Source organism: Erinaceus europaeus, chromosome 1 (assembly GCF_950295315.1).
Source record: "Erinaceus europaeus chromosome 1, mEriEur2.1, whole genome shotgun sequence".
Taxonomy (NCBI): domain Eukaryota; kingdom Metazoa; phylum Chordata; class Mammalia; order Eulipotyphla; family Erinaceidae; genus Erinaceus; species Erinaceus europaeus.
The window spans coordinates 58,123,734-58,145,714 of NC_080162.1; the positions used below are offsets into that span (position 1 = coordinate 58,123,734).

Sequence of the window (21,981 nt, forward strand, 5' to 3'; positions counted from 1 at the left end):
GTGTATGGTTGTTTTAGTAGTAAAAGTAGTGATGATGATAGCAGTGTTACAGTATTGAGTGTTTCTTCTATGTAAACAATTTTCACGCTTTACTAATTGAGCATTTCAGATGTTTTATTATCTCTAGAAGGCTGGGTATTTAATTAGCTCTAATTTCTAGGTGAGGAAGTTGAAATGTGTCCAAGGTTACGCAACTCTGGACCTGAAAGTAAACCCAAGCAGTCTGAGTCCAGATTCTGGGCATACTTTTTTTTTTTTTCTTTTTCCATTTTATTTAGATGTTAATGTTTTGCAGCATAGTTGTTTACACATGGGCTTCATTTCTTAGCTCCACATTATGGGTGTTGGCAACATACTCTCACCTCCACCCTAGGGCTTAAACTCCCTCCCTAAGCCCACCCTTCTGCTCCTTCTCCAGAGTCCCTTACTTTGCGGCAGTACCCCGCCTGCTAGTCCAGGTTTCACCCTGCATTCTCCCCTTTACCTATGTGTGTGTGGTTAAGCAGTGTTCCTCCCTCTCTTCCTGACTCATTCCTACCCAACACTCGAAAAGAAGCAAACATACTCCAATTTTAAATAAATTTATCAGTGGTAGAGAAGAAGTGGAAACAGAATCAATGCAACAGAATCAACGACTTTGGAAAAGTGAAAGCAAAATGGACAGAGCCAGAGCAATAAGAACAATGTGGGTGAACCAATGCCAAATGTCAAAAGGCCAAATACTAGACCAGAAACTTAAAATCCTAATCTTTTCCTCACCTTGGTTGAAACCTGCTGGGTATATACTTAACTACTAACATGAGTAAACAGACTTATGAATGAATGAATGAATGCTACCACCAAGCCTGATACTTCAGGACAAGGGACCATTCTGAAGAAATCATGCCAAAATATAAGCATTAGTGGTTTTCTAAGGCCATTCCTTGTAATCTGACTGGAAGTGTTTACTTTTACTCTGATACATCTCATAAATGACACTGACTACATTCTACCACAAACTAAAATTCAGCAATATGTGTTTGTTTGTTTGTTTTTTCCCTTACCAATGATGTTATCCATACAGCAGCTCCAGTGTCTTGATTCATCTTGACTGGGGTTGGTTTGTTGTCACTGGGCTTTCACCACTCCACTTTTTAGATAGCAAGAGAAAGGTATAAAGAGAAAGATACCATAGCATTAAAGCTCCCTTCCATATGGTGGGCTTGGCTCACCTAGGTTAGCTATTTTGCAAGCTCTCATCTTGTTTTTTTGTCCTTGGCTCAAACACAAAATGTTAGACATAAGTAGGCTGCAAATGAGTGTTTAACAGAAAAACTGTTATGTACAGATGTTTTACTCCTTAGCTTTCCCTAAGAGCTTTGGAGATTCTCTCCCTTCTAATATTCTAGAGTCTGTTGTCATAGCGATAGATATTAAATGGCTGGAAATTAAAATTCTGATTAAATAGAAAAAGTTCAGGGAAGAATCTGTGATGAGTTTACTTCATAACATTTGATAGTCACTTTGTTGGGAAATTATATCTCTAAGAAATGCTCTTTCCACAATTGTATTCATATAAAGAATAAAAGGAATATGTTATATAGAAAATCACTACTGTTTCCTGCATATTTGAAATGGAAAATTTACTTAAATATGGATATGAAGAATTACCTTTCCAAAACCCCAAATAAAATGCATTTTCTGGGGGTTGGGCAGTAACGCAGCGGGTTAAACGCAAGTGGTGCAAAGTGCAAGGACCTGCGTAAGAATCCCGGTTAGAGGCCCCAATTCCCCACCTGCAGGGGAGTCGCTTTACAGGCGGTGAAGCAGGTCTGCAGGTATCTATCTTTCTCTCCCCCTCTTTGTCTTCCCCTCCTCTCTCGATTTCTTTCTGTCCTATGCAACAATGAACAGCATCAACATCAACAACAGTAATAACCACAACAAGGCTACAACAACAAAGGCAACCAAAGGGGGAAAAAAAAAGGCCTCCAGGAGCAGTGGATTCATGGTGCAGGCCCTGAGCCCCAGCAATAACCCTGGAGGCAAAAAAAAAAAAAGCATTTTCTACTCCCACTGAATAATATATCTCTAATTCTCATTAACAAAGAACATTTTTAAAAAATCACATTTAATGATGTGACTAAGAAAGTGATAAAATGTAGAGCATATGTTAAAGAGGAAGTTGAAAACCATTCGGTGTTTGCAAATCATGATATATATGTAAATATATATACACATATATACACACACATACATATATACTATTCTAATTGTAGGAAATAACAGAAATTCAGTTCATCAGGAATTTCTTTAGTTATTTTAGTATATAAAATTAACCATTAGCAAATACAAAAGAGCATAAGACATGGTCTTCATCACTGCAGAATTAATGATCTAGTGATAGGCATATGAAAAACAGTATACTAACAGCTAGACCCTGGAATTTAATTATAAAGATAGCTAATACTTAGCAGATAGCCATGTTATCCAGTGTTCTATGTGGTATCTAACTTAGTTCTCCTCTCCCAGGCCAAAGTTCAATTTAGTTTTCACTCAACAAGTTATTCAGCTAATATTTACTGTGTAAAGAAATGACTATGGATAGGGACTGGGAGAGGTCTCCTATAGTAGAGTAACATACTTTACTATGCTTAAGAACATGGGTTTAACCTCCTCTACCCCCAGTCATTATGTGGCGGCATCTTGCAAAGGGGAAGATCCAAAAGCAACGGAGTCCTGCTACGCATCTGTCCTTTATCTTCCTCTTTGTCTCTCATCTTTTGATGGTGTGGGGAGTGGGGAATCCCCTTGAGAGGTGAAGTGTAGAGTAATACAAACACAATACTCCAACAGAAAAAGAAAACAACAACAACAATAAAATCTATGGATAAGGCAGGTAGAGAGGTCTGCTGATTTTTAGAAAGCATATAATCAAATGGATGGTATATTATAAAGTGATGCAAGAGAAGGCACAGAGTTGAGTCTGTAATGGAATTTGTTTTTAATTTTTTTTTTATTAATTAATCTTTTTTCCCTTTTGTTGCCCTTGCTGTTTATTGTTGCTGTTGTTGTTAGTATTATTGTTGTTGGATAGAACAGAGAGAAATGGAGAGAAGAGGGGAAGACAAGAGAGGGGGAGAGAAAGAGAGACACCTGCAGACCTGCTTCACTGCTTGTGAAGTGACTCCCCTGCAGGTGGGGAGCCAGGGGCTCAAACCGGGATCCTTACACCGGCCCCTGCACTTCATGCCATGTGTTACCCACTGCACTACCACTCAGTGCCCTGGAATGGAGTTTTATATATGGAGATCCAGTCAGGAAGATAGCATTTCACTTAGTTCTTAACAACAACTCTATGTAGGAACCATTGTTATTATATTGTACAACTAATGAACTCAGGAAGGCTTGGATAACTTCTTTAAAAATTACATGGCTAATGAATGAGTGAGTGTAGAAGCCAGCTCATAGACCTGAATCCATATGTCCTTAAGGGTTATGCACTTAAGGCTATAAAAATAAGATATACCAAAGGAAACTCTTTTCACACAAATTTGGGTGGAGTAGATATTATAATGTCTCAGCATGACCTTAAAATATGAATGTGAGTAGAAAAGGACTTTGCCAGGGCCAGGAGGTAAAGCAGCAGGTTAAGCGCATGTGGCTTGAAGCACAAGGATCAGCATAAGGATCCCAGTGGGAGCCTCCGGCTCCCCACTTGCAGGGGGATCGCTTCACAAGTGGTGAAGCACGTCTGCAGGTGTCTTTCTCCCCCCCACCATCTTCCCCTCATCTCTGGATTTCTCTCTGTCCTATCCAACAACGGCAGAAATGACAACAATAACGATAATAACAAGGCCAACAAAAATGGGACGAAATGGCCTCCAGGAGGAGTGGATTCTTAGAACTGACACCAAGCCCCCCAGCGATAACCCTAGATGCAAAAATAAATAAATAAATAAATAAAAGGAAGAAAAAGAAAAGGCAGAAACAGAAGAGGCAGGAGTTAGTGTTGCTTATATAGGTGGTAGTAGGAGTGGAATAATGGTATTGAAAGTGAGAAAAGTGAGAGAAACCAAAAAGTGACTGAAACCTTACCTCCAAAGCCTACACTTTTTTCACTAGGGCAAGATTAATCAATACATGATTGTGAATCATATCAGAGTTGTATTTTGAAGTCTGTCTGACAGAAACAAGTTAAATTGGGAGTGGAATAGAGCAGCAATTAGGAAACCATAAAACAGAGAAGGTAGATGGCATTGATAGTCTGAATATGGGTCAAAATACTGTGAGTAGAGGGCTGGAGAAGTAACTCACTTGGGTAGTGTGCTGCTCTACCATGTGTATGACCTAGGTTCACACATAAGCCCCCACAGCACCAACAGAAGTTTTGGTGTTGTGTTCTCCTTCACACTCTTACTGCCATTTTTTCCCTACCTAAAAAATTAAAATAAACTAGTAGTATTGAGTAGAGAAGAGGAAACATGGAAATGAAGCAGGGCTTGATATTGTGAGGAACATTTAAGGTGAGGGATGACATATTAAAATTTAAATAAATAAAATATCTTTCAGAGCAGAAGGGAAAGAATGGCCCTTGTCTCATTTAAAGGAGTTAGAGGGTGTCTGGAGAAAGCTCAAGTAGAGTGCAGGCTATGCAGTGTGTAAGGCCCTGGGTTGAATCTCAGTATTATTTGGGAGCACCATGATTGACACTTGAAAATTTTCACAGATGGCAGAGTTGTACTGTGATGTCTCTCCTCTCTTCTGTCCTTGAAAAAAAAAAAGAAAAGAAAAAACAAATAGAAAATATGGACTATAGGAACCCCAGCAGTATCATGTGCAAAGCCCTAGGTTTATTCCCTTGTACCACATTAAAAATGCAGAAAAAAATGACAAGAAGGGATTTAAATGGTAATATTGTGATCAGTGCAGGCACACGAGATCTCATGGTTAAAGGTTTGTATTTGGAAAGTCTGGTGGTAGCACACTTGGCTAAGTGTGCTAAGTGTAGGGACTCGCTCAGTGATCCAAGTTCAAGCACCCTACCCCTTCCCACTTTTAGGTGGTCTGCTTCACAAGTGGTGAAGTAGGTCTGCAAGTGCTTATCTTTCTCTCTCCCTGTCTCCTTCTCCTCTTTCAATTTCTCTCTGTCCGATCAAATAAAATGGGGAAAAAAATGGATACCAGGAACAGTGGATTTGTAGTGTCAGCACCAAGCCCCAGGTGATAACCTTGGAGGCAAAAGAAGAAAAAAGTTTGTATTTGCATGTGTAGTAATCTAGTCACTCTTGTGTCATAGTGCAGAGGTGAGATACAGAGATGTCATTGTACAACTAAATGATACTGCCTGTGCTTGTCAAAAATTTGAGGCGATCGTGCATTACTTGAGTAAATTTTTTACAATGGGATGTTTAAAGGCTGTGACTTTTTCATTTCTTGGAATTTAAATGAGTAAAGTAACCAGCATTACTTTTTTAAAATTATTTTTGTTCACTGGATAGAGACAGCCAGAAATCAGAGGGTAGGGGGAGACAGGGAGATAGACACTTGCTGCGCTGCTTCACCACTTGCAAAGCTTTCCCCTGAACCTGGATCCTTGTGTACTGCAACATGTGTGCTCAACCAGGTACACCACTTCCTGGCCCCACCAGCATGACTTTTTATAAGTAAAACTTGTGATTGCATAAATGCTTTGTTATAAACAAACATTTTAAAAAGATACTGTCAACTAGATTTTAAATTGTGTGCTAACATATATGCTTTCTTCTTTACTAAACTTGATAACATAAGGCAATCAAAATATGGTTTGCACTCCTTTTTTACTGAGATCTTGGTCTATACATTGGCAACTTTATTAGATTGGAACATTCTGATGTTTCTGGTTTTCATGTACGTTATCTTTTCTGTTCTTTTAACAGATGATAATAATGAAGATGTTGACATGAAAGAAATTCCAGGTATCAAATTTATAATTTTATTCTTAGAAGATAGACAAATGTCATGCTCAAATTTACAAAGCAAAAAAATAGTTTTGCTAACTCTTCCAGTTAAGTTACTGAATTTAAACCTTAAACTTGGCATTGAGCTTCCTAACAATTTAAGTAAAAATACAAAGTGATGTTAAGCAAACTGAGTTATGTTGGGGACCTGAGTAGGACACTTGCATTGCCAGGTGCATAGCCTGGGACTGAGCCCCAGAGCCGCATGAAAGGTGCTATGACACTGGAGAAAGCTCCCCCTTTCCTTTTGTGCTTCTATCTGAATGAAAAATTAGTCCTCTAGTCAATAAATTATGTGTGTTTAAAATCTTCTACAAAATAAAATAAGTTGTGTAACAAATTACTGCATTAATTTGATGGTTAAATATTTCTCTGCTCATGTACTCTGTGGGTCAGTGATAATTTGGTTTTCCAAGGTCTAAGGTTTTAGCAGGTAGACTCAGCTCGGGGCTGAAATCACCTGGAGATTAGTTTATGTACACAGCTCTCTGAGGATGGATATCAGCTGTTAACTAAGGCTTTTCCTGGGGCAATTTTCTGAAATGCCCATGCCTGGCCTCTTTACTTCACAAGGATTTCCTCCTTACTTGGTATCCTAGAGTTTCAAAGTAGTTCTCGAGAGCAACATGGGGATATCTGTAGCAGCATTCACAGGCCATACAAAATCATTAAGTAAAAACTGAGCACTAGTGTTGCTGAGATAAAAAGCTCCTAAATCTATTAAATTTCAAGTCCCACCTGCAGTTGTTTGTCAAGGCCAGAACAATTGATTTCACAGGAACTTGTGTATAGCCCTGTGGACCAGATATCTCCCACCCCTTGTCTAAACCAATCTCATTAGGTAGGGTTTGATCTAAATTATTTTTCCTCTTTGTTGATTTAAATCTCACTCCCACCCCTATCCCTGTGTCACCATTATAGAGAAATAACACTAATGCCTTTTCTTCATAATAGTTTATTAAGGCAATGAATATAGTTTCTGTCTATTTTCTGATCATTTGCAAAGTGTCTCATTCTCTCCCAGGGTAGTGGGTTCAGAGAACATAAAAGTGGGGGCATATCTGAAATCAGAAGCAGTTATATAGGACATAGATGGGAAGAGGGAATGTAACAGCTGTTCCTAGCTTTTATCTCTGTGACACTACTGTTTAACACCACCAATTTCTGAGGGCAGGTTTTCTGACTCCTCAGTTGAGTGTCATCCTCTGAAACAATCTTTAGCCAGTGACAGACCAAAGTCCATTGATAAATATTCTAGCACTACCCAGTAGAAATAGAGCATGAGTCTCATGTACAGTTTCAGGTTTTCTAGGAGCCATATTGAAAAACAAGTAACTGAAATCAACTTAGTATTTTGTGTATGTAATATATGTGTAACTTGATTTCAGGATATAATTACAATAAAAGTTTTATTAGTTGCAAGCTGTACATTTTTCCCAAGTCAAATAAAAATGGATGTGTATTTTATATTCTCATCTCAGTTCAGACTAACTGGATTCTGTGGTCTCACTGGTAATATGTAATGTTGGACACTAAATTTCAGTAATGTCACCCAGAGTAGAATTGAGCCCTGAACATCCAGTATGGACCTTGGCTCATTAACATGTTCATTAGTGGATAGCTCCATTTTTCTGTCTCACTTCCCTCCTCCCTCTTGGTGCTTCCTGGGATAATCTCTCAAATTAAGTTCTAGCACACAAACCCTAACTTCAGTATCTATTACTAAGATCATCTATCATAAGACAAGGAATCTAATGTCTTTTGTAAAACATAAAGTCCAAGACAGAATTTCCATTAAAATGTCAGTTTCCTTGCCCATGTAGGATGTCTTATTATTTAAAAGAATCAGATGTTGAAAAAGTGTCATAAAGTGGTTACCTTTTCTTGGATTAAATCCCAGGAATGTATTGCTGATGTTTCCTCATTTATCCTGTACCCATAAAGTATCTTCAGAATTACCCCTCAGTTATGGAGAGCACTGCCCTTTCAGCCAGCCAAGGAATTTACCTTGCTAAGGATCATTTACCTAAGTGCCATATTTATGCATCACTAGGCAATGGGAGTTGACTCCTTAATGAGATGCAGCTAGCTGACCAAACCACAGAATAATTTTAAAGAAATCATTACTAACGATAATGCACATTCCATAAGGTTGAAGTCAGCTTCTGAGGTTTGAAGGCATTAACTGGTCATCATTTTGGATTTCAGTTCCATTGGGCTTGGGGTGGGGTGGAATGGGTACGCATCTCCAGCAAGTGCAGCTCTACAAGTCAGATTCAGTGGTCTAAGAATGTTAAGTTGCTTGGGTGAAATGGACTCTAGACTTGCTCTTCATTTCTTAATACCATAGTGCTGAAATCACAGAGGATTTCTTTGCAGGACAGCTCCACACAGTGTGCCAGTTGGTCTTAAAAGACATTCATGGGCAGGCTGGTTTCTAGTCACATAGATATTTTAGTCTCTGAGATGATCCATAATGAACCTCTCAAGATGTTGTCTTCTGTCCTCCATCACCTCTTCTCATACAAGTTGAAAATCTGGAGAATTTAATTAACACTAGTTAAGGGCTTCATGGGTAAATCAATGACGCAATAATAGCTAGAAATAGTGAGCAATAATTGGAATGCCTAAAACCAGTGAGGTGCTGGTAAATTGACTCTGGGGGAGGAGTGGGGAGAAGGGACCCTGATCTGAAGAGTTTTTAGATTTCTGTCATACAAATAAACTACTTTGGTGTTAGGCAAGCTACCAAACATAAAATCAATGAGTTTGCAAGTTGGGGAGAAATGGGTTTAGTCAGCCTGTACAAGATTGCTTAAATTTGCCCCAATTCTCCTCTGCTGAGGGAGATTTTAGTTGGGCTTATACCTTGTGCCAGATGCCCGAGATGTATGGCAAAGCTCCAAGTTTCCACCTTATGCCAGAAATAGGGCCAATACACAGAATATAATATATTATCAAAAAGAAGTATGAGTGCTTTTGAGAAATGTTTCTTTAGCTTCCCCAGACCACGAGGGACACTTCCTCCCATGAGAGAGGGAGTGTTTTACTGATCTACAAGTATAAACCTTGGCATAGAAGGACAGTGATTTTTTTAATATTTATTTTATTTATTTATTCCCTTTTGTTGCCCTTGTTGTTTTATTGTTGTAGTTATTATTGTTGTTGTCATTGTTGGATAGGACAGAGAGAAATGGAGAGAGGAGGGGAAGACAGAGAGGAGGAGAGAAAGATAGACACCTGCAGACCTGCTTCACCGCCTGTGAAGCGACTCCCCTGCAGGTGGGGAGCCGGGGTTCAAACCAGGATCCTTATGCCAGTCATTGTACTTTGCGCCACCTGAGCTTAACCCACTGCGCTACAGCCTGACTCCCAGGGCAGTGATTTTTATATCAGTGATTTTTAACTTCAGTATCCCAAGATACCTTGTCCTTTTATATTAGGAAGTTCCGTTATACTCATGTCATTGATGACTGTTCATAATTAACATATATCCAGTATCTTTGAGGTTTAATCCTCAACAACTCACTTTCAAGAAACACTGGCTTAACACTGAATCTCCATCCTTGAAAATGCCCCTCTTGATCCCAGTTGCAGATGGTACATTTCAGAAGCTTGAAAGTTTTAGTCTTCTCCCGGTGAGATTGCAAATGTCACATTGCCCATTTTACAAATTCCTTTGAGCCCTGCATCTGTGCTCAGTGAGCTGTTCCAAGCATCTCATTTCTGTTTTTGCTGAACCTATTTCTAAAGGGTCAATATCCATCTCACACCTGGTGACAGAAATTGGGGGGAGTTGCTAATGTAGTCATTGGCAAAATTTTTCACCCTGGCCATGGTAGTGACCTTAGAGATGACTGACTTGCAACCACAGAAAACCAAACTAGTGTTCAAAAATCTTTGTAGCCCATGATACCAATGTTTTTAATAGCATATCTATCAAGGGCACTTTTGTTCTGTTCCTGTTTTAATAAATTGGAAAAAAGAAAAAAATAATAACTGCCATAGCTCTATAGTATAATTTTATAATCCTGGTATAGGGCAGCAGCTGCTGAAAGTGAAAATTAGGTAGGGACCCCATTTTCAACCTGGCATTGAAGAAGGGCTTGAGTGAAAGGGAAATAGAATTGGAAATGAAATTCTCAGGCACTGCTAGGCACCAGGGACACTAGAGAGATTAGGAAAGACAGATGCATTTCTTCTCATTTAAGGGCAGGAGAGTTTGTAGAGGAAAGAGGAATACAATAATGAAATAAGAAAGCAAGATTATTCCAGGTAAAAGTAGCATGTTTGAGAGAAGTTACCACTGTAGGGACCCTTCATATTAGGTGGTCAAGTTGCTTGGGTATTTAATTTTATTTGAAACTCAAAAGGTGAGAAGGAAGTACAGGTGTGAAAACGTGTGTGTAGTAGAAAACAAAACAGCAGACACAGTAGTCCAGAGGCAGAAGCCAACCTAGTAATAACCAAAGACTATAAAGAGATCAAATCAGTCTGAAGACAAAGAATGATTGGAAGGTGAGACTAAAGCAATAGATGTAACTCAGGTGACATGCTGTCATGGAACTAACCTTATTCTAAGAGCAATGGGTTTTTAACAGACTAGCAACATGGTTTGGTTTATGCTTTAAAGTATAACCCTGTTTAGTGCATGGAGAACACATTGTGAAGAGATTAGAATACTAGAGTTAAGAATTTAGGAGGTTATTGTGGCAACTCAGGTAAAAGATACTAGTGTTTTGGACTAGGATGATAGCTGCAAAAGACATGAACAGAGTGGGTGAATAGGGAATATATTTTGGAGCAGAACTGATCAAGCTTATGATTACTTAACTAGAAAATTAAAGTTAAAAATATTAAGGGTGGCATCTCAGTTTTTGGTTTAAATTCTCTGAGATGTGGAATACCACCAAGAGAACATGTTTGCAGACATCAAAATTAGTGTTCTGGTTAAGTTGTTTGAAATGCCTACTGGGGTTATTTGCATATGTAACATGGTGGGAACTGAGTAAAAAGTCAAAGTATTAGAAGAAAATAGGACATAGATAAATTCTAGCCCTGGAAGTATCGTGTGTGTGTGTGTGTGTGTGTGTGTGTGTGTGTGTGTGTGTGTGTGTGTGTGTGTGTTTTGGGGGGTATCACAGAATCCAGGAGGCAGAGATGCAGATCAGGTCATGTGGAGAAGGCCAACAATGATCCTCTATGATAGCAACTGTGTGTGTGATCTTAGATTCAGAGATACAGCCAGCTTATGAAGACTATTGGGAGTTCAGAGACAAATATCCTAGGCTTCCCTCTATTGGCTGAATCTTAAAAAAAAAAAAAATCCATGGAGTTCATTGACTCAGTTCATGGAAACCAATTTCCTAAAGCAGGGATAGGAACTTGAGAGTTAAGGGGCAAGAGTATCTGGAAATGGAAACAGAACACATCCAGTACATATGCAAACAAGATGCCACATTAGACACTGCAAATATATGCTTTGAGTTCTATAAAGAGGTCAGTGCCACAGATATGATTAATGACCAGTTTTAAATAGGATGAATTTGGAGACATATTTCCTTAACTAGCTTCAAAATGTAATATATTAGCTCTCTTGTTTATACTTGGCAAGAGACTGGCATTGAGAAGAATAGACCTGCCAATAATTGGGGGGACATTGAGGATTTTTAAAGCTATTTCTTCTTATTTTTAAAGTATTTGATGGGACAGAGAGAAATGAGAGGGTAAAGGAAGATAGTGAGGGAAGAGAGAGATCTGTGGCATTGGTTCATGGAGCTTCCATCTTACAAACAGGGACCAGAGGCTCGAACCTGAGTCCTTGTGTGTGCGATAATGCTTGAGCTTCAACAGGTGCACCGCAGCCTGGCTCAGGAAGGTGATTCTTTTTTTTTTTTAATCTATTAAGTGTCAGGATAATTTCAGGTCCCTTTCTCCATAATATAAGATATTTTAGCTCATGCAGTCCTATTTTAAAGATGGAATTACACAATGAAAATTGTTGTAAAGTCATAAAGTTTTAAATCATACTCTTCTGTGGAAAGTAAATAATCTGGATTTAACTTATAGGAAAAAATTTAATTAAAAACTACATAAGCTAGAGAAATAGCTCTGCTGGTGAGTGTGGGACTTTTGTGCCTGAGATTCCCGGTTTAATCCCTGGCATCACATGTACCAAAGTGATGTTCCAGCTTCTCTCTCAATCTCTCACTCCCTCTCTAAATCTTTCTCATGTGAAACTCTGTAACAAATGAAATAAATTAAAAAATAAAGTTTTTTTAAACCACAATATCTTACACTTGAATTTATGTAGTGAGAATGATTAATGATGACTCCAACATATTTAATTCTTCAGCTATAAATCTGTTTCACTGGGGGAGACTCTCAAAATTTACTTTGTCATGGTAAACTTGCAGTTAAAATTATGTGTGGATATACTAGGAAGACTGCATCTATAAACCTTAAAGTTAATTTGAAGCCTACTGATAAATACTTTAAATATAATTTACTTAATCTTTGCCTTTACAGAGGGATTACAGCAAAAAGACCTCTCTTCACCCTGTAAGATAAGCAAAGCTAAGAAGGCAGAATGCTCGAAAGACTCTAGTGATGGTAAGTCTGGTTTTCTACTTTAAAACTCATGCCATAAGAAGACACTTCTGCTTAACATTTAAGTTATGTGCACACTTTCATGTTCAGATATTTCTAAAGGCTTGAAAATCATGTAGCAAATCCTTATCTTTCCCTAATTTGTATTTTTCCCTAAATGTGCACACAAAATAACAGATTCAGGTTAGTTTTGTCAATATAAAAACTGAGTATCTTTTATTTTTGATGTTATATATTTTCCATTTGTACAAAGTGTAAAGGGTTATGCTCATAATTTGGGTGTTTTGAAATTCGTTTTGTTCATGACTTAGTAATGATGCTAGAAATAGTTTCTGTCTTGAAAGTATTCTCTTACACTCTATAGAAGTATTAGATCCGAGTACCTTTGCGTGTAGGCATTGAATGGGTAGGTTCAATTAGCCTCTGTTTTATAATGAAATGACTATGACTAGGTTTTATTGCACTAGTACCTCTTACTAGCTATTCAGATTTTCTTTTAAAGTGCAAATTTGGCATTTTATAAGTGAACATCTAGCCTACAGCTCTACACAGATATTTAAAAGGAGAACATATTTATGTTTTCCTCATGCTTTCTTACAACCTTGCTTCACCTACTGTGAAGTGGGGAGCATTATATTACAACAGCACGGGCTAGAAGACAACTCAGCTTCTAGGGTGCATACCTTACCAGGCACATCACCAGTTTGAATCCCAATACCACAGCACCACAGAAGCTCCCAAGCTCTAGTGTCTCTCCCTTTCTGTATCTTTCTTCACTTGACTTTATTTATTTATTTTTAAATATTTATTTTATTTCTTTATTCCGTTTTGTTGCCCTTGTTGTTTTATTGTTGTAGTTATTATTGTTGTTGTCGTTGTTAGATAGGACAGAGAGAAATGGAGAGAGGAGGGGAAGACAGAGAGGAGGAGAGAAAGATAGACACCTGCAGACCTGCTTCACCGCCTGTGAAGCGACTCCCCTGCAAGTGGGGAGCTGGGGTTCGAACCGGGATCCTTATGCCGGTCCTTGTGCTTTGCGCCTCCTGCGCTTAACCCGCTGCGCTACAACCCGACTCCCCTCTTGACTTTATTTTTAAAGAATGGAAAAATTGCCCTAGAAGTAGTGAAGTCAAGGACACATAATGTTGCAGCCCGAGAAAAATAAAAACAAAAAATAGGAGGGCTGCTAGGTGAGGTGTACCCAGTTAAGCGTACATAGTACTATACACAAGTATCCAGGTTTGGGACCTTGCTGCCCACTTGAAGTGGGACACTTCACAAGTGGTGAAGCAGAGTATAGGTGTCTATATTTCTCTTTCCTTCTCTATCTTCTCCTCCCCTCTCATTTTCTCTCTTTCCTATCAAATAAAATAGAAGAAAAAGAGAAAAAAGTGGCTTCCAGGAGCTGTGGGTTCATAGTGCAGGCACCATGCCCCAGGAATAACCTTGAAGACAATAAAATAAATAAATAAATAAATAAACAAATAAATATAAAACACACACACACACACACACACACACACACACACACACACATATATATATATATATATATATATATATGAGCTGAGGAGACAGCATAATGGATATGCAAAAATACATTCACGCCCGAGGCTCCAAAGTCCCATATTCAACCCCCAGCACAACCAGAAGACAGAGCTGAGCAGTGCTCTGGTCTCTCTTTTTCTCTGTATTTCTTGTTAAAAGTAAATTCAATTCATGCAATATTAAAAATAAAGTAAAAAAAGAAAAAGAATAATAATAATATAGTGCCATTCTGAGTGCTCTGGGAAGATGTCAAGGTTAAAGAGAGTTTGGGAAACTTATGTGAGCTAAAGCTGTGAAAGAAAAAGGGGAGGAGATGGGGCAGAGCAGAAGTAAAAAGGAAGGAAGATAAGCTAGAAAGAGCCTATGAAATAAAGTCTAAGGAAACCTCAATATATATTTGCTCTACTCTATATTACATCCCCCAAAAAGAATTGGTTATTAGCATCAGAGGGTTTCCACATTGGGTAGGAGTTACTGGGCCCTATAGTGTTCCTTTCTCTGCTCCTTGATGGCTGCAGGCAGCTCAGAGGAGAAAGTATATCTGTATGAACATAATGCTGCAGTGGATCCTGGGAGTGTAACCTCTGTATAGTCAGCTCAGTGCACTCCCAGCAGCAGGCTTTCTTTTAAAGGGAGAATAGAATGCAGAGCTTCTCACTTCATGATAAACCATGAATTTTAGGGTTCTAGGTTATAAATACTGTCACTGGCTGGGATGGTTAAAAAAGATTTATTGATATCAAGGTCATAAAAAAAATTAAAAAGTGACACAGTCCAGTGTTGGTGAACCAAGGCCAAGTTAAATCTTGAATAAAGATTCTCATGACTGAGGCACTAAGGCCCCAGGTTGAATCCCTAACACCAACACAGATCAGAAGTAAGTAGTGTTGGGGAGATGGTGGGGATGGGAACACTTGCTACTATGAATTTGAACTAGTGCATTTGGATGCCTTGTCCCCAGCTGGGCCTCCTGGTACTGGATCTCACTCCTGAATATGGAAGACCTATCATCTATTCTATCATCTATTCCCTCAGGAGTAAGTGTTTATATTTTCAACGGGGGGGGGCTGAGTGGGGTAACGACTTCCAGAGGTGTGGCAATAGTGTAGCAGCAGCCACTTTCAGCTCTGCTGGTCAGTTAGGAAAAGCATCAAAAATCACCTGAAAACTCAACATAATACAACCATGCTTTCTTCACAAACCACCAAGCCACAAGTGATTACAGGCACCTGTGGCTGATGGACAGAAAAGGGGTGAGAGACAGTATCATGACTAAAGGATCATATGGAGAGACAGATGGCACTGAACTGGGAGAGTGACAGCTGAGACACAAAACCTCTGGGTATGAGTCACAACTGTAAAAAGAAGAAGGAAAGAAAGAAAGAAAGAAAGAAAGAAAGAAAGAAAGAAAGAAAGAAAGAAGGAAAGAGAAAGAAAGATCTAAGCCACAGATGAGTACAGACACCTGTGGATTATAGAAAGAAAGGAGGTAAGGGAACTGCCCCACAGAGGATGAAACAGCAACAAGGGGACCCTTTATTAGTGTCAAGGTTATAGAGCTGGCCCAGTGATTCAGGATAAAAATCTCCCCTTCGCCATCAAAATATATAAACAGGAACATCAAGTGTCTTAGCCACAGCACCTCCTGTTGCCACAACAACAAATGAACACTAAATGCAGAAACTTAGAAATACACAAACAGCAATGACAGAAAACAGAAACAAAATGACAAGATAGATACAAATCTAGAAAAAATGACAGAATTCAGAAAACTAATTATAAAATCACTTCAAGAAACTAAGGTTAATATTTAAGAACTTAGTGATTATTTTACTAATAAATTATAAATTACAGGGAAAAAAAACAACCTCCAAACAGAATTGAAGGGCCTAAAGGATACTTTCAATGCAGTTCAGGTTGAGATAAGAGACCTCAGAAGTAGATTTAATCAAGTGCTAGAAGAAACATCCTCCACACTCCAAATCTAAAACTTTGGAGAGGAAAGGTTTAGGAAAAATGAAGCTATTCTCTCTGAAATTGCAGACTCCATCATAAAGATGAACATCAGAATTATTGGAAGCACTGAGGAAGAGGAGAGGGTGGGAGGAGTAGAGAGCATACTCAAAAAAAGTTTTACCAGAAAAATCTTCATACCTGTGCAATGTTCAAAATATAGAAATACAAGGTGAATGCACTCATAAATTTTTTGAAACCAAAATTATACATACCAAGACACATTTACTGTAAAATTACCCAAAACCAGGAACAAGGAAGAAAATATTGCAGGCTTCTAGGAAAAGAAAGAAAGTCATACACAAAGGCAGAATTATCAGGCTTTCATTATATTTCTCATTACAAATTAGAGGCAAAGAGGGAGTAGAATGACATGTTCAAAGTATTAACATATAAGATTTCCAGCTTTAAATACTGTATCCTGCTAAATTATCATTCACATATGTATGAGAAATATTTTTAAACATTCAGAAACTAAAGGAATTTGCCAGTACCAAACCTGCCATATAAAAATTACTGAGAGGAGTCCCACATGAAAAGAAACAAAGGAATTCTAGTTTTTAAAAAATTTTACTTTTTATTTAAGAAAGGATTAATTAACAAAACCATAGGGTAGGAGGGGTACAACTCCACACAATTCCCACCACCCAATCTCCATATCCCTTCCCCTCCCCTGATATCTGTCCCATTCTCTATCCCTCTGGGAGCATGGACCCAGGTCGTTGTGGGTTGCAGAAGGTGGAAGGTCTGGCTGCTGTAATTGCTTCGCCGCTGAATATGGACATTGACTGGTAAGTCCATACTCCCAGTCTGCCTCTCTCTTTCCCTAGTAGGGTGTGTCTCTGGGGAAGCTGAGCTCCAGGACACATTGATTGGGTCTTCAGTCCAGGGAAGCGTGGCCGGCATCCTGATGGCATCTGGAACCTGGTGGCTGAAAAGAGAGTTAACATACAAAGCCAAACAAATTGTTCAGCAATCATGGACCCAAAGGTTGGAATAGTGGAGAGGAAGTGTTAGGGAGGTACTCACTGCAAACTCTAGTGTACTTCTGCTTTCAGGTATATATTTTGCACTCGTTTATGGATACATTTGAACATATGCTCTCTCTCACAGAACCTGGTGTATATCTAGGTTTTGGGACTTTGTTAGAAAGTGAACTACCTGGGATGGAATTAGAGTATACTATGAAAGGAAAGGTCTCACCTGAGTAATGAAACTGAAGGGTTGTCATTCCACACCTGAAGTCTCTGGACACAGTCTAAGCTGAATCATGTTGAGGTGGCAATCATTGCATTGATTAGGTTGCAATCAGCAGATGCAATATTATTTGATATGGATTGGGAGAGGCATGTGGGAAAGAGGGCCCTATCCTAAGGTTCCAGGATTGGGGGAAATATAGGCTCTATAGTGGAGATGTGAGGTTCCTGCTGTCTTAGGGTTCAAAAAGACAATCGATAGTTAATGTTATTATCACATTATTTGGTAATTGATTTAACTTTGAAAAGTCCTTTTGTTAGGGTTTGCTGTATAGTACCCAGATCTTGTATATAGCTGTGCCATTGGTTGCTTCTGATCTACTTGGTCTAGGCTTCTGAGAGAGTCCGTATATCAAATACACAGCCTATATATTAAAAAGACTCAGTCTGTGTTTTAAAAACTTCGAGACATACAATTAATTTTCCCTCTCTCATATTAATTAACTCATGATTTATATGACTACACTTCAGTAGGAGTATACATAAACACCATTCCCACCACCAAAAGACTGTGTCCCATCCCACCCACCTACCCCCACCCCCCACCGACAAAGGAAGCCGAATGTCCACCCTCCACCTCACCACAGGGTTTTTACTTTAGTGCCCTACTTTCAATTTAGTCAGATCCTGCTTTTAGTTTCCCTTTCAGATCTTCTTTCTCAACTTCTGTTGATGAATGGGGTCATTCCATACTCATCTTTATCTTTCTGACTTAGCTCACTTAACATAATTCCTTCTAGCTCTGTCCAAGATGGGTCAGAGAAGGTGGGTTCATTGTTCTTGATAGCTGCATAGAATTCCATTGTGTATATATACACTACAGCTTTCTCAGCCACTCATCTGTTGTTGGGCACCTGGGTTGCTTCCAGGTTTTAGCTACTATGAATTGTGCTGCTATGAACATAGGAGTACACACCTCTTTTTGGTTGGGTATAATGGAGTCCTTGGGGTATAACCCTAGGAGAGGAATTATTGGATCATATGGAAGGTCCATGTCTATCTAGCCTTGTGAGAGTTTTCCAGACTACTCTCCACAGAGGCTGTACCAATTTACATTCCCACCAGCAATGCAAAAGGGTTCCTCTGTCCCCACAGCCTCTCCAGCATTTGTTGCTGCTGTCCTTTTTGATGCATGCCATTCTCACAGGAGTGAGGTGGTATCTCAATGTTGTCTTAATTTGCATTTCTCTGACAATCAGTGACCTAGAGCAGTTTTTCATATGTTTGTTAGCCTTTTAGATCTCCTCTGAGGTGAATGTTTTGTTCGTATCCTCTGCCCATTTTTGGCTGGGGTCATTTGCTTTTTTGTTGCTAAGTTTGCAGAGCTCTTTATATATTTTGGTGATTAGTTTCTTGTCTGATGTATGGCATGTGAAGATCTTCTCCCATTCTGTGAGAGGTCTCTTTGTTTAATAGTTTCTTTGGATGTGCAGAAGCTTTTCAATTTGATGTAGTCCCATTGGTTTGTTTCTGCTTTAGTCTTTCTTGCAGTTGGGTTTATTTCATCAAAGATGTCCTTGAGGTGTAGGTGGGAAAGTGTTTTACCAATGTTTTCCTCTAAGTATTTGATTGTTTTTGGTCTAACATCCAGGTTTTTGATCCATTTGGAGTTGATTTTTGTTTCTGGTGAGATAAAGTGGTTCAATTTCATTCTTCTGCATGTTACAATCCAGTTTTCCCAGCACCATTTATTGAAAAGAGCCTCCTTCTTCCACTTAATGCTTTGGGCCCCTTATCAAAGATTAGATGTCCATAGGTGTGGGGATAGATTTCTGGGCTTTCAATTCTGTTCCACTGGTCTGTATGCCTATTTTTGTTCCAGTACCATGCTGTTTTGATGATGATGGCTTTATTTTATTTTTATTTTTTTATATTTTTATATTTATTTTTATTTATTTATTCCCTTTTGTTGCCCTTGTTGTTTTATTGTTGTAGTTATTATTGTTGTCATTGTTGTTGGATAGGATAGAGAGAAATGGAGAGGGGAGGGGGAAGACAGAGAGAGGGAGAGAAAGATAGACACCTGCAGACCTGTTTCACCGATTGTAAAGCAACACCCCTGCAGGTGGGGAGCCAGGGCTTGAAGATGATGGCTTTATAATGTAGTTTGGGAGTGTGATGTCTCCATTTCTGTTTCTTTTCCTCAAGATGGTTTTGGAAATTCTAGGTGTTTTCAAGGAATTCTAATTTTTAATGAGATGAGCAATATTACAGTAGAACCAGGAACACAACAACAACAGTGAAAACCAGACACAGGAAAGGGAAGAGCAAAAATAGAGCTAGAGTGACACAGTCCAGTGTTGGTGAACCAAGGCCAAATTAAAAAAAGACCCATAGATATTGTAAATTAGATACAATATTCTTAATAAACATAAAAATATAGCACAATAGGATTATTATAGAAAACCATCCACATAAAATACAAAACAGAAACAAACAGGAAAATAGTCTACCAGAATAACAACATCAACAAAAATCTCAAAAAACAAAACCCAAAATGGCTGTATGCAAACCACATTTATCAGCAGTCACCCTAACTGTGAGTAGCTTAAATTTGCCAGTCAAATGATTCAGAGTGACTGAATGGATTAAAAAGCAAGGCCACCTATTCTGTATCTCCAAGAAACATACATCCCAAAGAAAGGCAAACAAAAGCTCTGAGTAACAGGTTGGAACAAGGTAATCCAAGCCAATAACTCAAACAACAGGGTAGGAACAGCTATTCTAATATCAGATAAATTAGACTTCCAGGCAAAGAAGGCAAAAAGTAACAGGCATGAACACTACAAATTGGTCAGTGAATCAATCCAACAAGAAGACATAACCTTCCTCAATATGCATGCTCCCAATATGCATGCATCCAAATATGTTAAAAAAGTACTTACTGACATTAAGGATGACATAGACAGCACCATAATTTTAGTTGGAGACCTCATTACACCACTCCCAGCAAGAGACAGATTATCAGGACAAAAAAAAAAATCAATAAGAAAACAGACTTTAAGTGAAGTCATAGATGAGATGAGCTTAACACATATATTCCGAAACTTTCATCTCCCTAAAAATATATATTCTTTTCAAGTCCACATGGAACATTCTCAATGATCGGCCATTTGTTAAGACACAAAGATAGCTTTACAATATGTGAATATTGAAATCATAAGAAGCATATTTTCTGACCATGAGGCAGTGAAGCTGGAAATCAACTGCCCTGGGGAACTTCTTATATGGAGAAGAGTAAATCAGGAGATGCCTTCTGTCTAGAAAAGTAAATCTTAAGAGAGATCAAAGATGGAAGCATTTTTTAATTCATCATCAGCAAAAGAATATGGATGGTGAAGGCCCAGCAATGAATGTTTCCTGCCCTATGGTAGAAGAACAAGGGATAAACATTTCCAGCTACCTATGAGTAAACAATAGAAGTGCCCATCACAAGTATGGCTTTCAATTAGTGAGGGCTATTATAATTGCTATGGACCTTGAGAGGCTACAAACTCTCCTAATGCATTGAAATGCAGTGCCAATTTTAGGATGAAACAGAGAAGAATGTTTAGAACCATGGAGAAGGCCAGCAGTTCCAGCTGGCCCATGGTGATAAACTTTGTACTTATCTGATTGATAGAGTAGCCAGGGCTTCCATCTCCTACGATAATTAGGTCATTTCTGAACAGTCAATTAAGGCCATTGTTGTAAAATGAACTAGGAGCAAAACAATTGCTTTTTCCTTTAGAGAGACTCTCTGAATGTTGTCCATCAGCTGTATGAGCTATTTGTCTAAGACCATATCCCAGAGACTGAGTGTGCTATCATTTTTGCATGTCACACAGTGAACTATAATCTGCAGGAGTTTTGTTATCTTATTTAGCAAGAAAATTCATAGGGTTATTTCTTAGAATGTGTGAATGCTTCTCTTCCTAAAGAATTGCCCAAATAACATTAGTTCACCTTTCATCTAAATATGTAGTCTTGAACCTGCTCAGAGTCACAAAAATGTCATCTGTGGACTTGTAGTCAGTTCCATCACGTCCAATTCCCAGGTATTAAAAACAGATTTTTTTCCCTTCTTCCTCCCTCTCTTTCTTTGTTCTCCTTCCTCTTTTGCTTCTTCTTTCCTCCTCCTCCTCTTTTCTTCTCCCTTTTAACAAACAATGCATTTAAAGAATTCTATAAGGGGTAGAGAGATATCTGACAGGGTAGGGCACATACTTTGTTAGTATTCCACATACACAGTGGAATACTACTCAGATGTTAAAAATGGTGAATTCACTTTCTTTACCCCATCTTGGATGGGGCTTGAAGAAATCATGTTAAGTGAAATAAGTCAGAAACAGAAAGATGAATATGGGATGATCTCACTCACAGGGAAAAGTTGAAAAAAAAACATCAGAAGAGAAAATTCTAAGCAGAACTTTGACTGAAGTTGGTGTATTACACCAAAGTAAAAGACTAGGGGGTAGGTGGGGGGAGAGTTCAGATCCTGGAACATGATGGCAGAGAGCCTAGTAGAGGTTGTATTGCTGTGTGGAAAACGGAAAAGTATTATGCCTGTACAAACTGTTGTATTTACTTTCAAGTGT

General features: G+C 38.6%; 1 protein-coding gene across 1 annotated transcript in view; it reads left to right on the top strand.

The window, feature by feature from the left end:
* The window catches only part of LOC103116156 (mono-ADP ribosylhydrolase 2), a 268,300-nt gene that overhangs the window by 46,924 nt on the left and 199,395 nt on the right, over positions 1-21,981 (top strand). The window contains exons 6-7 of the mRNA XM_060201679.1: positions 5,898-5,936; positions 12,507-12,590. Of these exons, the coding sequence (XP_060057662.1) occupies positions 5,898-5,936; positions 12,507-12,590 (123 nt within the window). The remainder of the gene's footprint in view (positions 1-5,897; positions 5,937-12,506; positions 12,591-21,981) is intronic.